Source organism: Diabrotica undecimpunctata, chromosome 1 (assembly GCF_040954645.1).
Source record: "Diabrotica undecimpunctata isolate CICGRU chromosome 1, icDiaUnde3, whole genome shotgun sequence".
Lineage (NCBI taxonomy): Eukaryota > Metazoa > Arthropoda > Insecta > Coleoptera > Chrysomelidae > Diabrotica > Diabrotica undecimpunctata.
In genome coordinates, this window is record NC_092803.1 from 186494373 (window position 1) to 186511999 (window position 17627).

A 17627-nucleotide genomic window follows, 5' to 3' on the forward strand; every position below is an offset into this window, starting at 1 on the left:
TACAGCTGAATTTTTACATCAACAGATAACATGTGACAAATAACTGTCAGCTGAAACTCAATTTTACAGTTTTTGAAAATACAGAGTTTTACATCTGATGGACTCGTATATTGTTTTCGAAATGACCGATTTATTTATTCTTATAGCGGTCGCGGAACTCAGACGGCACGAAATTAATAATTAAAAACAATAGGTTACCATAAAGTTATTGTCAAAACTCTTACGGATCTTGTAAAATCAAGTTTTAGGTTTAATGCTTAACTTAAAAATATTAATTTTAACCGAGTTATCGAGTCTTAAAAATGGCTATTTTCGCGCTTTTTAAGACTTTAAATTATTGTTTATAACTCGAAAACCATGCATTAAACATTTTTTGACCAGAATGAACCAATTAACTTAAAAAAACTTGTTAGAATCAAAAAATATTTAATTTTACAATTTGTTTGTACAAAATTGTTTAAACCATTTTTGATCGTCATTTTCTCTAGTCTTCAGTCAAAATGCACTTTTTGTTATGAAATTAGGCAAAAATATGAAATGCGAATTTTAACATGTCATATGTCATAATATGACCATATTCTTAAAGATAACAACCTAATGTCCTATTGATATCACGGTATTTTTGCTTTTTTATATAATTAGACTTCCAATCCTTCACACGTACTCGTAATCCATACATTTATATCAATACTCTCTTTCCACTCTTATATCCATTAGTGGTTGATAATTAATATTTCCAAGTTTTTTACTTTAACTTGCTCATCTTGTTAGTATTCTTCTTGTAGACTTAAAATAAGTATTAGGATATTCTACTTGGAATAAGTAGTACTTCGCCAGTACTAAATATATGGTCAACATACGTTTACGTCTGTATTCTATCAGTAGGAGCGTCTTGGAACAGATTTATTTAATCTTGACCTGTGTTTTGGTAAAAAAATTCAGAAAATTTATTATCTTATGTGTAATATGGGTCCAACAGTATTCTATAAACGTAGATAATTGGTAGATTAGTATAAATTTTAAAGTTGTTTAAAACACCGCTGGTCGGTTATAAATATATATAAATTTATTCTTTGTATGTTTCTATTAAACGGTGAATAAGTGGCAAACTTTTATTGTAAAACACCAAAACACCTAGAATACTAAGTAATTAAAAATAATTAGATAGATGTAGGTATTTAATTATTATTTTCGTTACACGTAGGTGATCAACAAATCACTTCTATGTCATTTTGGCACACGATGCTGCGGTAGCTAATTTTTCAAAAAGTATAACATTGTGGAGATATTTAAAAATTCAGTAAATATAAGGTTTTTATGTTTTCAGTTAGTTATCATCACAAAAAGGTTTAAACCTCGAATAATGTATGGTACGTATATTATACGTCAATTACGTCAATTATTTTGACATATTCCTAAAACATGTTTTTCAATATCTACTGCTTCTCGTTAACTTTAAAACAGTATATGGCTTAGTGAAAAAACAGTTTTTCCATGGCAGATAGCTAACAATTTTAATCAATGCAACTTTTTGCATTCTATTCAGTATCGGGATGTGTCAGGAAAGTTTGTAAACAAAACTCATGGTGGTATAATGAAAATAGCATTTTGTGCATAAGGAAAATGCATTTTCGGAGTGCATAGAAAATGAAAAATTTGCAACTCAGAAAAAATCGACAGGAATAAGTTTTTCAAGAGTTTTCGAGCTCGCTAAATACGAATATGATAACAACGATGGTCCTTCAGCTATCTTGACATCTTTTTCTATAAGTACTTGTTTTCGGCTTCGTACCTACTTTCCTGATTGGCTGTTTTCGTTGATCGATGATCCTGTAACATGACGTCTCTCTTGCTTCAAGTTTCTTTCAGTTGGATTCCGATATGGAGCTACAAACTGGGACAGAGTACAGCCTAACCGATCTAACGTAGGCCTGGTATAACTGGATCTTCTTGGACTTCGTTAGTGGACTGGACCTAAAAATATACGGAAGTATTAGTTTTTTAGCAGTGTTTGCTTTTATCTTAATTTGTTGTTATTTTTCTTGAAGTTGAGTTTCCTGTCGAGATGGACTTCTAGGTACTTAACTGATTCTTCTGACTAGATACTGTTTCCTACTATTGTTATTTCTTTCACTGATGGACTTGTCTCCTAGGTAAACATGATGAATTGCGTCTTTTGGCCGTTGATTTTGATCTTCCATTTATCGGTGTATTCCGTGATTTTTCCGAGGTGGTTTTCTGTGTTTTGGACTATTCTTCTATCATCACCTACTTTTATTAGTGTTTCCAGTACTGAGTTGTGTCTGTAGTCTTCCGGTCTTCTTTCGTCTTTCATTAGTTTTAGTAGAGGGATCATTTTAGCGTGCTTCCAGTTGCTCGAAAAATGTGTTTTTCCAAGCAGTATTTGATAGTTGAAGATATAGTACAGTTGTACTATTATTTTCTTTGGTTCCTTGAGGGCGATGTTGTGAATTCCTTCTGATCCTGGTGCTCTGTTTCCTGTTAGTCTTCTGATGATTTTGGTGACTCCTGTTGGATTGATGAAATCTTCTTCTACTAAAAATTCATTTCTTCTTTTTATTCATTTATATTCTGCTTTGACCTACTCGATGCTTCTTGCATCCGACATGTGTTGGTTCTGTCAGTGTGTTGCTGCCATTCTTCTAGCGATTGCGTCCACTTTTTCCTGGGTTTCGAAGTGAGTTCCCTCATCGTCTATGATTTGTGGCATCTTTTGTTTTCCTCTTTGTTTTGCTTTCAGCATTTGCCACACGTTTCCATGGTTTTCTTCTGCTTTCCTGATGTTGTTATACCACTTGTTTTCTGTGAGACTCCTGAGTCTTATTCTTATTTCTTCGGAAAGTTCGTCTCCCGCAGTCCTTGAATTCCTGTCTTCTTGTCCTCTGGAAAGCTCTTTTGGTGATATTTCTGTCCTTGATGATGTCCTTCAGCTCGTTCGGTATGATTAGTCATCTATTGTTCGTCATTTCTTTAAGGATGTTGTTAGTCATAAACCAAAATTCCAATTGTTTTTATTGGCATACTCCTCAAGGGTTGCAATATATTGCAGACTGTGGTAAATAAAGGATAAATAAAGGAAAATTTAAGAATATGTTGTATTTTTACGGTAATATACATAACATAACAAATATATGTACCAAAATCTTATTTGGCAAGTACTATTTTTGATTAATTATTTCTACGTGTTTTTGACTTACGTGTAACGAACTTAGTAGAAAAACAAGTACGAAAAATTTATCAAAATTATTTGTATATCACGAATTTGTTCACATCTTAACTAACATACTTTTTAAAGAAATGTGTAAACTTGTATTAAAACTGTTGCCAAATAATTAAATCAATATTTATGTCAAGTGCTATAAGAATAAGCAACTAGAAATAGGTTTGTAGTAATTGCGGATTTTTTATTTATTGTTTTTGTAATACATTATTTTAGTGTACCAAATATTGAGGTAAATTTAAAAACTGAGTTGTATAACAGAACCAATAGTCTAAGAGTTTCCTTATTCATTGCTGGCTATATAAATAGTTAAACACATAAGTTATTTGATCGCCCATCGATTTTGCAATAACGCAAAAATTGAACAAATAACGCCATATTTTGGAAAATTGAGTAATCACTAAAAACAAGATTTTTAACCAACTAACGAATTAAATTTCTAGAATAAATTTTCTTCTTTTATGCAACAAAAAAAAACAGAACAAGAAAGTAATTTACTTCGAATATTTTTTATGAGAAATATTTTCAACTATAATTCTTATTCTTTATATTAATCTTATTGGCAAAGAATAACAAAAGACCTCTTAGACTGGCATTGTAAATTTGTTAAAAAATATTACCACATTGTTTTAATTTATTACGTTGAAATAATTTCAAGGACGCACAGCTTAATCTTCTACAAAAAGCAGTAGTCTCTCATTAAATATTGTATATCCAACGCTTATTTCATCTTCAAAAATCAATTCTACAGACAAATAAATGGTGCCTCAATGGACTGAATGCTATCTCCAGTAATTGTCAATATATTTATGGAAGACTTCGAGACCCGAGCTCATCAATGCTCAAACCCACATTTTGGCTACGATACGATCGCTCGTAAATACAACAAACGACGATGTAAAGACCCTCATAGCAATAGCTAACAGAACTCTCTCCATGGTCTTCAACATCTGAGAAATAAAAACCTAAAACGTGCAGAAAAGTTGCATTAAACATTTACAGGACCTAAATAAGACCTGTATTGATATGTGGTGTTAAAACATGGACTTTATCCTAAAACAACGAGATAATACTTAGCATCTTTGAGAGAAAAATTCTTCGTAAGATTTTTGGGGCCATAAACGAAAATGGTCTCTAGTGTCAAAGATATAACTTTAAATTATACCAGCTACACTGCTGGTATCGGCTAGATCGGGTGGATATATTGCTAGGTTACCAGATAATGAGTACACAAAGAGATTGACATGTTCAAACCCAGAGGGCCTAATATGTAGAGGATGACCACGTAGAAGATGGATTGATGATGTAAAAAAAAGACCTTTAGATTCTTAAGGACAGAAGTTACAGAAAATTTGCTGGTAATTGACATCTTTGCGATCAGGTAACTTCTCTGCGTCTAGGTCAAGATCCACAAAGAATTAAGTTGAGTCAATTGTGATGTGTGAGTTATGATGATATATGAAGAGTATATCTAGCAGTTTTTAAAGGGGTTAAATGTAAAAACTATAAATGTTAACATTGAGGAAGTCGATGAGACACTACACAAGTTAAAAAACAGAAAATCGCTAACACCAGATAAAATACCAAATAATTTAAAATATGTAAGTGTGGCTTTAGTAGAGAAAGTCACAAAATGATTGCAAATGATCGTTAAACATAAACCCCAAATAGCTGCATACCAGTATAATGTGCCCCATATTTATGAAAGGATATAAGCCGAATCCTTTTAAACAAAGAGGCAATAAACACAAAAAATTGCATGAAAACTACAGTGTACAAAATGAAAATACGTCCCATTTTGATGTACACTACAGCTACAATAGCTAACACAAATATAACAAAGTGAATAAAGCATTCGATAAAGTACGACATAAACAATTAATGAATGTCCTGAAATCAAAGAAGATTCACTACAGCGACCTCAGGATCTATAAACAGCGAGCAAAAGTACGTGTTAACGAACAGCTGTCAGAAGAAATTGAAATTAGATGTGGAGTGGGACAGGGATGCCTATTGTCGCCAATTCTTTTTAATGCCTACTCCGAAGAGATCCTGAAAAACGCTCTTGAGGGTGAAACAGCTGGAATAAAGGTAAATGGAGTTCTCATTAACAACAATGTGATCTTAGCCGAAATATTGAAGATCTTCAGAGACTGGTGACTGGAGTATGGAAAAGAGTATGGTCTAACAATGAATGTCAAGAAGACGAAATTTATGAGAATATCGAAAACTCAAAGAAATAACGAGAATCTTCTAATAAACGAAACAAACGTCGAACAAGTGGACAAATATGCATATCTGGGAACAATGATTCACTTCACAAATGATTACATTCAGGAAATCAAAATCAGAATAGGAAAGGCTAGAGCAAATTTCAACAAAATGAGAAGAGTGCTATGTACAAGGGATTTGAAATTGGAACTAAGAGTTCGACATCAATGAAAAAACTAGAATCATTCGAGCTGTGGGTGTATAGAAGAATTCTGAAAATATCGTGAACAGAACACGTCACAAACAAAGAGGTTCTGAGAAAGATGAATAAAGAAATAGAAATTTTAAATATAATTAAAACAAGAAAATTGGAATATCTCGGATATATTACACGTGGAGAGAAATACACCTTGCTCCAACTGATTATGCAGGGAAAGATCCAAGGAACGAGAAGCATAGGGAGACGTAGAATGTCATGGCTGCGCAACCTGAGAGAGTGGTACGGATGTACATCAAATGAACTTTTCAGAGCAGCCGTCTCAAAAGTTCGAATAGCTATGATGATTGCCGACCTCCGCCGCGGAGATGGCACTTGAAGAAGAGGATAACCAACTGAAAAAACAAATCAAATAAAAGGTCTGGAATAATATTTTCGAGTAGATCAAGACGTATAAAGCGTTTCCGAGCCAATAATGAAGATAACGAAAGAATGCTATATCAAGACATGAAAACTTGCTCAAATTATGACAAATGACATTTGAAAAATAGTTGGAAATTTTTACATCATAATGGATTTTTTTTCATTGACGCTATCTTGCCTGGTATTTTTTATTGTTGGAGTTGTGTGGGTTTGGGACTAAATGTATAAACTAGGGGAAAATTGTCCAAAACAAAATTTTCATTTATTATTTTTCTGTTCTGTGTGGTCTCATATTTTCAAAAAAAAATCGTTTTCAAATCAAAACGTTAGATAAGAATGAAAATTGATTTATGGCAAAAAAATAATGTGGTATCGTTTTTTAGATAAATATACGTTAAAAAGTGTTTTAATTTTTTATTAGTATTTAACGACAGGGAAACAATATAACAATAACTTATGCAATACTTTTACTTTTTAATCTTTTTATTTCATAAAATAGGATACCTAATACATAAATAGTCCTTATTTTGTTCTTAAAGAGATCCCTTTTATTTTTAATTCTTTTATGCGACGTCTACTTTTTAAAAATGTTACTCAATAGTTGTTTTTCCTCTTAGCAAATTTAAGTAGTGTAGACAATGAATTCACCGTATTCCTACATAAATAGGTCTATAAATGTTTTTATTGTCTGTATATCAGTGAGAACATATTTTGCAATTTTTTAATGTAAGCAATAAAAAAACAATCAAACTGTTTTCAATTCATATATATCAATTTTAGAGAAGTTTAACAGCTTTTTTTCTGTTTCTCTTAGAGAGTTATTACAACACCTTTAAATGATGACTCACAAACACTAACAAGGGGTGAGCTACTAATAAGTCTAAAGATTTGGGAGGCAACTCGTCTATATCCCACACATGTTATAGTCAGTTTATAGCTGTCGGGAAGCTCGAACGAAGTACTCTAGCTATACCATTCACAATGAAGTGACTCCCAGGTCGCAAAATATCCAACCGACATATCTTACGAGTAGAAAAAGAGATAGTCCACCGATTTTGTTTGTTTTATGTCAATATTATATTTAGTAATAATTTAAAATTGTAGCTTGTAGATCGACAAGAGTTTTCAAAATAAAACTTTTCAAATTAAACTAACTCTTGTTAAGGGGTATTGTACAAAAAGCAAACTAATTCTTCACATAATGTATTTTTTTCTGTCGTGCTTATACTTATCAATAACACATGGTTATAAATTTTAATCTATTAAATTTAAGCATTTATTTTCCATTTCCATGGTGTTGGCTGTTTCCGTAGTTTACTTTTTCTTATTCTTTTTTTACGTTTACGTTTTTACATATTAATGCACATAAATCTCCATCTTTTTCAGTTTCCTCTTATTGCTGTTAGTCGTGTTATTTGTATATTTATCTCAAGATAAATACTTTTATCTACTACAAAATACGCCTCATTACCGTTATATTTAGATGAATTTGAGTTTACTGCTGACCTAGAGCGAATAGAACAGAAATATTGTCCAAACCACCTAGAGATTTTTTGACAAATAAATATCTGAACATCGAAAATACTATAACGATGAATTGTTTTAAGGTTAAAGTATGTATCTTTTTAGACTTTGTTAATAGTTTTAAATGTACTTTAAAGTCATATCCTATTTATTAAATTTTTTTATCAAGTTTCTTAATATATTAGCGATGTAGAAGATTGGTAAATGAAAACAGTTTGAATCAATGTATCAAAACACAGTGAATGTAGTTGTAATTCTTTAATAAAATATTTCAAAAATTTATTAATTTATTTATTTAATAATTATTTCGTAAATGGTATGAATAGGTTAGCTCCGTCTGTGAGACCATGCGTTAGCACTGAAAGCTTTAATGAGCCACACTCTAAAGATATTCTTAAAAAAAATGTTATTTAAAAAATTTCCTTTAAGGTATAACGTATGGTCCTAAAGTTTTGGGAAAAATTTCACCTGGTCTGATTGAGAAGCAAAATGCATTTAACAAAGAAGGCCATGGAATTGAAATGTCATCAGTTATTGACATTTAATAAAAAAAGCAGAATATTTTGGTTTGTGCTCTGCAAAATGTCTTATAAAATTGATATTCGTCGAGGTGTTTATAATATGGTTGGGCGAATATCGAAACGAGATATTGTTAATATTTATCGAGATCAAAACATAAACAAATCGACAATTTATCGCACAATCAGAGAATGTGAAGAAGGAATACCATGTGTTTACTTGCGTAAAAGTGGCCGACCGCGGATTTTGAACCATATAAGAGAGGCAAGACTGATTGAAGCAGCTAAGAACAAAATTGGGGTCTCACAGCGAAAACTGGCCAGAAGTTTTCATGTTGAAAAGACTACAGTATACAGGACCCTATCGAGTAACAATATTATCTACCGGAAAAGAAGGAAAGCTCCAAAATACAAAGAGGATCAATTTGAGAGAATTCCGAGATGTTGCCGCGCGTTAAGGCGAGTGCATTTCGTCAACAAGTTGATCGTGATGGACGATGAAAAATATTTTACTTTGTCCAACTCTGAGATGAAGGGTAACGATGGGTTTTACACGAACGATTACGAAAATGTACCTGATGAAATAAAATTCAAAAGTAAGAAAAAATTTGAGGACAAAATTTTGGTATGGTGTGCAATTTCTGAGACTGACTTTATCTCACAGCTCTACATTGGTGTTGTTCAAGGCGAAGCCTTAAACGCAAATATTTATATTTAAAGAGGTCTCTCTAAATTGCTTTAGTTTGTGAACACACATCATGCAAATGATCAAATAGTCTTTTGGCCAGATCTTGCTTCATGTTATTACGCGAGGATCACAAGGGACTGGTACGAAACTAACAATATTACCTTTGTACCGAAAGCAGACAATCCCCCCAACCTACCTCAGGCTTGTCCAATTGAAGAGTTCTGGGCAATATTAAGTCGAAAAGTCTATAATAACGGATGGGAAGCACAAAATCAGGAACAGTTAAGACGCCGCATATATATAAAAATTAGAGAAATTGACGCCGAGGTCGTCCAAAGGATGATGCAACGTGTCAGGGGAATTATTAGGCAAATCGAAAATAATAGTCCCTTGTCTGTCATTTGAATTTTGATTTATAATAAGGATAGTTAAGTTAAATTGTTGAATAATTTAATAAAAATATAAGATTATTGTGGTCAGAGTTATATGCTTTTTAAATTTTTCCCAAAACTTTAGGACCATACGTTATTAGTTAAAAAAAACCCTATCGAGCTACATCACAGAACGTTTTCTCAATAACTATTCCATCATCAGTGCTATCTGGATGTACAAGTTAACATGTACAGCTTGTACCTAAAAACGCTGATACGCCTCTTAAAGTCACTGTCACTGTCACTGCCAAATATTAAAATTTGTCAGATAACTTATTCTGTTCAACCTCAAAAAATGGCTCTACACGCTAGCAAAGAACTAAAAGCAAGAAATTTGAAGATGGTTGGTCACTATCTGCCGTAGCGAAGCATTTTAACGTAAGCAGAACAACAGTTTTTAATATTAATAAAAGATGGAGAGAACAAAAAACTCTCGAAAGAAAGCAAGGTTCTAAAAGACCAAAAATATCTACCGCTTATGAAGATCGTACGCTTTTGAAAAGATTAGAAGAGAATCCTTTTAAAGTATCGCGTCTTAGGTACCGAACTGCAGCAAAAAAACAAGCTCTTATATCATAACAGAAGCAATCAAGACTTATATTTGCTTTTAAAGATTTTTGGGCAGGGTAATATTTACAGATGAAAAAATTTTTTAATCTTCTAAAAAGGGCAAAATTGGGGTGTAGGTATCGACCAGATAATAATAGATTTAATCCTCTATATGTACAGATATCGAGCAGCTGGTCATTTTAGCGCCAATGTATGGGGATGGATTTCATCTAGAGGAATGGGAATGGTATGGCATGTTTGTTGAATAAGGTTATCTAAATATTCTAGAAAACATCGTGTTTCCCAGTGTAGAACAGTTGTATCCAGAAAATAATTTTATCCTACAACAAGATAATTGTCCTGTTCGTACTGCAAATATAATAAACCAGTGACTCCAGAATAACAACATCGAAACCTTACCACGGCCCAGCTACAGTCCAGATTTAAACCCAATTGAGAATGTGCGGAGGGTTATTATAAAACGGTCGTATCGGCGAATTTTTATAATCAAAATTCTGAAGACCCGTGGCACGGTATACAACAGGTTTAGGAAGAGCTCTCTGAAGAAGACAATTTCATAATTCCTTTCACGCAGATGGACCGAAGACTACAAGCTGTTGTCAATGCTGATGGAGATATTACAAAATATTAATTTCATTTTTACATACCTAAATTTTGAATAGTTTTGGTCTTCCAGACCCTTGCTTTCTTTCAAGAGTTTCTTGTTCCCTCCATTTTTTATTAATAGAAAAACTGTGGTTCTTTAATTTGGTTACAATTCTTGCTTTAATATCTTGTTGAGTCAAGTCATATGTTTTATTCCTTAATAATAATAAAAATAATAACAACAACCCTATTTTATGTAAAAACTATCATTGATATCCTCTTCAGTCCCGACATTGCAGAACGTGGTATTTAATAATAATTTATTATTTTGCGGAGTGTTTTATGCCCAAATAAGACTATGATTGTCTTAACAAAGCTCTAATTGATAACAATCGCCGTCATCAATTTGTACACAAATCTAGTATTGTACGTACGTAGAATATTCTCTCAACTAATTTATACACATAGGAGTATACAGGGACCAAACAGTAAATAAAAGTTATAAAAACAAATAAAAATATATATTTTTTTTAACAATGAAAGTCTTTAAAACAATTTTAAAAGTTTGGAAGTACGAAAAATTCTGGCGACATCTTGTCTGGCAACTTCGGCTTGGTCGTAAGGAAGATGAGAAATAGCTTCTTCAGTTTGACAAATAATTTTCTCAGTTGAAATTGAAAGAGGGGAAATTGAAACCTTTTGACAGAGCTTTGGTAGCTGAATCGGATATGTGAATATCTGAGAAATTGTGAACAACGGTAGAAGATTCGAAATGTGCTATGGATTTTGTTGAGAGATAAGTTGGTCCAGTTTGCGTTTCTGGGTTTGGGTTTTGTTGTCAGAAATGTGTTGGGATTTTTGGTGAGAAAGACGATCGAAAGTGTCCCATGATGATGGATGGATATTAAAAGAGTGGATTTCATTGTAAAGTTTGAAAAGTTGGGAATTTGTTGTATCTAAGATGCGTCGGGTGGAATGAATTGAATTTTGAAGAAGCGAAAAATCAGTTGCTCTAAGAATTTTGGAAATTCTTGAAGATTTAGTGTGATGTTTAATTTGAAGAGATTTTGGAATGACTTGATGGTCACGACATGATTTAAGAAAAACAAGGTCACAGAGAAAACGGTATTTGCATGTTAGAATATTAGAAAAAGATTTAGTAAGAATGAAAAATTCCTCCTAAGACCCACAGGCAGTGAATATAACTAAAAAACTTTAAAAAAAAATTTGTTTAATTTACCAATCTTTAAAACAATTTCTATCTTTAAGAATACACAAATATACATTACATTTGGTGCACTTTATTCTAGATCGACCTTTACAACGTTCTATTCGGCATTTCTGGGCAGTTGTCAGATCTTCTGCTACAGGTAAATGCTTAGCTTCACTACGTCGCATTTATTGAAGAGGAACAAGAGGAACAAATCCAGGTCTACCACGGCATTTTTTTTGGCAGTAGGCCCATCTTCATCCTCATCAGATAAAGTTCTTTTAGTCTTATTATTTAAAATCAGTTCTTGTGCTATTTCTGTTTTAAAATCCAATAAGTCCTTAACTTTTCGAGGAGGAACCTGATGATTACTGCACTCATTTCTGTATTTTATCCAGGAGTTCGCTACACTCATATCCATTAAGTATTTCAAGAGCCATTCTTTATCCTGTGATAGGAACGATATTTTGATATCATCCGATTTACCAAGTCCACACATCCCATATTGGTATTGTAGTTTTAACAATATTGGGTTTTTGAGCATAAATGTAAGCTTATCGATTTAGAATATCTTTTCGCCTCATCCAAAGGTCGATCATTAGGTATGTATTGGTGACGCCAGTAGTACTGATCGGTTATCCATCCATTTGACAATACATATTTTGCCGTCCTATCTAGTTCTTGAATCTATACACCGTCTTCTCATCTTTTTCATTTCAGCATCTGATTATAATCCAATTTTTGGAAATCGATTTGTCATTATTGTTCCTGTTGCAGAAATCCCTTTTTCGTGAAGAATTTCTAAGAGTGCAACTCCAGTAAAATACCTGTCAAAGTAAACATTTGTAACTGCTGGGCGTGTTTCTATTAATTTTAAGATAGCTCGACCTCCTGTACCTAATTTCGAATTAGGATCGATCGGAAAATTTTTGGTAGCTCCTTGATAAATGAACGAATCTGAAATGAGTACTTTTGGAGACGCATAGAGTTTAAGTCCAGTTGGATTGGTTTTTCTAGGTACATACTGCCTAATTCCAACATGACCAAGGAAATGAATAATTTGCTCATCTATACAAACATGTTTTTTTCTTGGTAGATTTAAAACTGCTTGCTGAAATCGTTGGATTACGGGCATTACTTTCCATAATCTATTTTCTTTCTTGTTATTTTCAGAGAATGAATTATTGTCGACAAAGTGAATTGTGTTTCGCAATAAAAAATATCTGTTCCTTGTCATACAATCCGCTATTAAAGGAACACGGTAATGGGTAGCCCAATACATATTTATTCTTGGATATTTTAATTTTCTTCCTGACTAACAGTTCTTCCTAGGTTAAAGGTTTTTTTCGGTCTGTAAAAAAGTAACGCGCTTTTAGATGCTGATTAATATTTACTACTAACTACGAACTAGTGTTCACATACAATGTAATTATTTGGGTTGGAACCTTAAAATATCACCATTGAGTAAGTACCATTTAAGCAAAAATCAAATGAATGACGTCGTCACAGTTGCAGTTATCCGAAATAAAAATAGATCTCTCTCGACGTTTTTTGCTGAAATGGTACTTAATTGAGATATTTTAAGGTTTCCAACCCAAACAATCACCCTGAATGTAGCCATAATAATCAATAGTACAACTAGGGCTGGGAACTAGTATACAGATATGGAGCCATAATAATTAATAGTAGAAACAGTGTTGGGTACTCGATTACACAAATGTGTACACATTTTTTATGTCTCCAAATTTCTGATACTGCAAATTTTGTAGACATTTGGGAACTTCGACAAAGAAGACCAAATACTATTTACAGCTTAAATTAATGTTATAATAACAGTACTTACCATGTTTATTTAAGTCATGGTATGGAACCATTTTTCTACGATTCTTTATGATGTTACTACTGCTGACATCTATGAATCATTTACCGAACTTCCCTATAGAACTGTCGAGGGTAGTGTCCTGTAGTAGATACATTACCAAATACAGGTTTATTTTGCGTTATTTCCAGGATAGAAATTTAAATAAATTAGTACACACATGTGTACGACAGGAGTGAAGAGGACACTTTATAAAATGTAGGAATTCAAAATAATATCAAAATTTAGACCTTAATAATTATTTCAATTTATGAATGACCATATTTAATCAATTTTTTGTTTGTTTATTTTATTATTTGTCTGTCATATTAAATATAATATAATGTCAGACCAATCAAATACACTGCTCAAAATGATCAAATCTTATTAAGAGTCGTATCAGTTTTTTTAGGAACCAGCTGTACAAGACTAAACAGTTGGTATGATATGGACATGAATGTAAAAAAATACTGACAAGGACATGGAAAGAAGAAATAGTTGCAAAAGGGATGTTAAAAAGCATTGACAGAGACAGGCTTAACGAAGAATGTCGTAAAACGTCCTAATACTTTTTGAAGATGTATACTTATATTGTTTAGTATATGTTGCTTTAAATTTGTTCTATATAGGAGACAGTAGTGTCGTTATCATTAGGACAATCATAAAAAATAAAATATATACATAATCAGTAAGTGGAAGTTAAATACGACCGTTACTACATCGTCTTTCATAATTGATGCCACAATTTTAGACGAAACGTCGAACTAAGACCATGACTTATTAGCCCGAAAACCAATATCTAATAATATAATATAAATTATTTTAACCAGAATAATCACATCCCATACGAGTTATAAATAATCTAAAAATTTAGTTTTTTTTATTTTTTATTGCTAAATTATACAGTAAATCTATTTTTTGCCGTAATCAGGTGGACCAAATATATTTCCAGCTGGAAAGTTATTTCCTCTACGATATGCGTATCCGAATAAAACCCCTCCGCCTGAACTAGGAGAAAATGGAGCTCCTGGTCGGTTTCCATATCCAAAACCTCTTCCGGAACCGTAGCCATATCCTGGTTGGTACTGACCACCAAATGGATATTGAGGTGGTCCCCTGTATTGATTGTAGTCTCTGTTAGATCCGTATCCAACATTTTCAAGAAAGTTTGGTCTTCTTCCGTAGCCACGTAAATTTCCGATTCCAAGTTGTGGATCAGCTTCACACGTAGCTTCTTCGATGTAAGCCAATACACACAATAAAAAGATCTACAATAATACAGACAAAATAAAATATTTAAATAAATACTGTTAAAATAAAATAAAATTGTTAAATAAAAAAGTTTGTTTAAATAGATTTGTTACAAATGTGCTCTGGACTAAGGAGTAATAACTTAGTTATAAACCAATAATATAGGTAATATATTAAAAACGGCCTATTAAAACTTTACTATATACAATTTAATAGCTGTTTTGTATAGATCTGTTGCAATCCAAGAATTCTGAGTATCAAAATAACTTAGTTTATTAGGTAAGATAAAAAGTATTATTTGGAAAAACAAACTCGAAGATAAAAGTAAAAACAGTAAAGAGAGAACAGTAGCAAAAATAAACATAGCAAAATAGCGATGACATGAGGATCAACAACATAATCTTTCCACACAAAAACTAACTTCTTTATAGTACAGTATATCAATAAACTAATAACTGAAGAAGTTGTTAAGTAGAAAATAAAGAAAAGTAAATTTGTTAGAACAGAAAATGGACAGCTTATTTAAACAGTATATTTAATAGAATAATGGAAGTGGAATAAATGCCAGACCAATAGAAAAGCATATATTCATCTATTAGTACCTGTACAAAAACAAAGATGTTTTTGTAGTAAAAGAAGTAGTAAAAGATGGAAATAATTTGTGAAAAATGGATCAGCAACACATGCAATTCTGATTAAAAGGTAGCTGATGCACCAATATGGTATCTTAGAAAATAATACTGATAAACAAATAAAAACAAATGAACAAAGCTTAAATGATGATTTTCGAAAAGAAGCTGGGAAAAATCGGATTACAGAAACCTACATTGGATATATTTCGAGTTGAATAAGACAGTCTGAAGAAAATGCTGAATAAAGCAGGTGAAGTGAAGAGAGAAACATTAGAAGTTACAAAAACCTATATTAATAAGCACTAAACTAAACTCAATGGTACTTACGAAGTATACACATTTGTTCCCCATTTTTTATTACAGATCACAACGTTACTAATGGAATTAAAAAAAATTTGTATTATTTTATACTAATTTTGGAACAAGGTAATCGTACAAATTTTACAACTAGGTGTTAAGTGATTAAATTAATATTGGACGTATATTATGTCTATAGTGAACAAATTGTGTACTTCAAATTCCCCAGGATATAAATGAAATCAAAATATTATGTCATATTTAAATTTAAAGGCGAAGTGAATTCAAACATTTTTATATTTCTAATTTTAATTGTATAAATGTTTAAAGTAAACTTTAAAATGTCAATATTGTAGAACTCAATTAAATATGGGAAACCTATTTTATGATCCTGTTTCATGGAAAGACGCTAAAATAATCTTAAAAACTTTTAGTCAATCAATTTGACTAAAAGTTCCATGGCTATTAATTGTAGTTTAGGAATTGTAAGCTTGCTTTTCAACATTTGATGACAAGGAATTATTTACATATCGAGCCACTATATAGATACAAGCACCGTATCAACTTGCTTGCATTACTAAATCCATGTAAATATATGCTAAGAATGTCTAAGTCAAAAAAGACGAAACGCGGAATTTTGATATGAACGATTTGAGCTAAATTTTCATTAAATTTCTCCCACTGACCTATTATGTGTAAATTAATTATCGGTTCATCCCTTAAAACCTTCATCTGCCATAGTTGACAGGTATGTACATACAGGTAAATGACAGGTAGACACAGAAAAGGACCAGAAACGATATTAAGAAATAATATCAACGAGATAATGATAGGTACAGAAGACAAACTGGAGAGATGGAAAGAATACATTCAGGCACTTTTTGACGATGATAGACCTTGTTCTCCACCATCCACATATGATCGAATAAATGAAAAAGTTATTTATGCAGTAAAAGCTCAGAAGAATGGAAAAACCACAGGTCCAGGCAATATCAATGTCAAAATACTTAAATTAGTTGCAGAAGGAAAGTAAAAGCCTCGACTTAATAACAGCACTATTCAACAAGATATATGAAACAGGTAAAATACCATCAGACTGGCTAAAATCAACATTCGTAACATTACCAAAAAAATCCAATACCTCACACTGTGATGACTATCGAATATTAAGCATGATGTCTCATGTCCATAAAACTTTTCTCAGAATCATTCATACACGAATTTACAAGAAGTGTGAGTTTCAGATGAGTGGCACTCAATTCAGATTTCGAAATTGATTGGGAACACGAGAAGTTCTTTTTGACTTAAATGTGTTAACACAACGATGCAGAGATATGAATGTAGATGTATATGCATGTTTTATTCATTATCGAAAAGCATTTAACTGCGTTAACCATCAAAAGATACTCGAAATTCTGAGAACAACTGAAATTGACGAACAATGCTTGCAAATTATCTCAGAACTATATTGAAACTATTAAAGTTGGGTCTTATCACCACTATTATTTAATTTGTATTCGGAATCTATATTCAAAACAGGATTAAACGCGGTTCAAGTCGGAATCAAGATTAACCGAACCAGCATAGACAACATCAGGTACGCTGATGATACCATTCTAATATCAAGCAACGCACAAGAACTACAAAATATAATAAATGCGGTAGTTCGTCATAGCGAAATGTTCGGTTTAGTTACATCTTATTTTTTCCAAAACCAAGGGCCAAGGGACAAATAATAGAACAGGTAACTTTCATAAAATATTTGGGAGAAAAAAGTCAGTGTAACCCAAAAAAAGAAATCCTGTCCAGAATCGAACAAGCAAAGAAAACACTCATGAACATAAAAACATTTTTTACAAGATCAGACCTTAGTCTAGAGCTCAGAATTCGAATGATCAGATGTTAAGTTTTCTCTAATTGGCTGTATGGCTGTATGGACAATGAACTCTGAAACAGAAAAAAGAATAGATG

The 17627-nt window shown here is 32.2% G+C and overlaps 1 protein-coding gene across 1 annotated transcript; it reads right to left on the bottom strand.

Annotated features, from left to right (window-relative positions):
• Positions 1-14351: 14351 nt before the first annotated feature.
• On the bottom strand, positions 14352-15832 carry LOC140441735 (uncharacterized). The gene is made up of 2 exons (XM_072532630.1): positions 15687-15832; positions 14352-14744 (listed from the first exon to the last, which is right to left on the bottom strand). Exons 1-2 carry the CDS (start codon positions 15708-15710, stop codon positions 14388-14390), a joined length of 381 nt encoding a protein of 126 aa, XP_072388731.1. The 5' UTR covers positions 15711-15832; the 3' UTR covers positions 14352-14387.
• Positions 15833-17627: the final 1795 nt, after the last annotated feature.

Excerpts from the sequence above, each read along its gene's own strand:
- LOC140441735 (XM_072532630.1), bottom strand. The coding sequence starts at position 15,710 with ATGGGGAACAAATGTGTATACTTC. Across the intron at positions 14,745-15,686 it reads GGAACAAATGTGTATACTTC|ATCTTTTTATTGTGTGTATT; the intron begins GTAAGTACCATT and ends GTATTATTGTAG.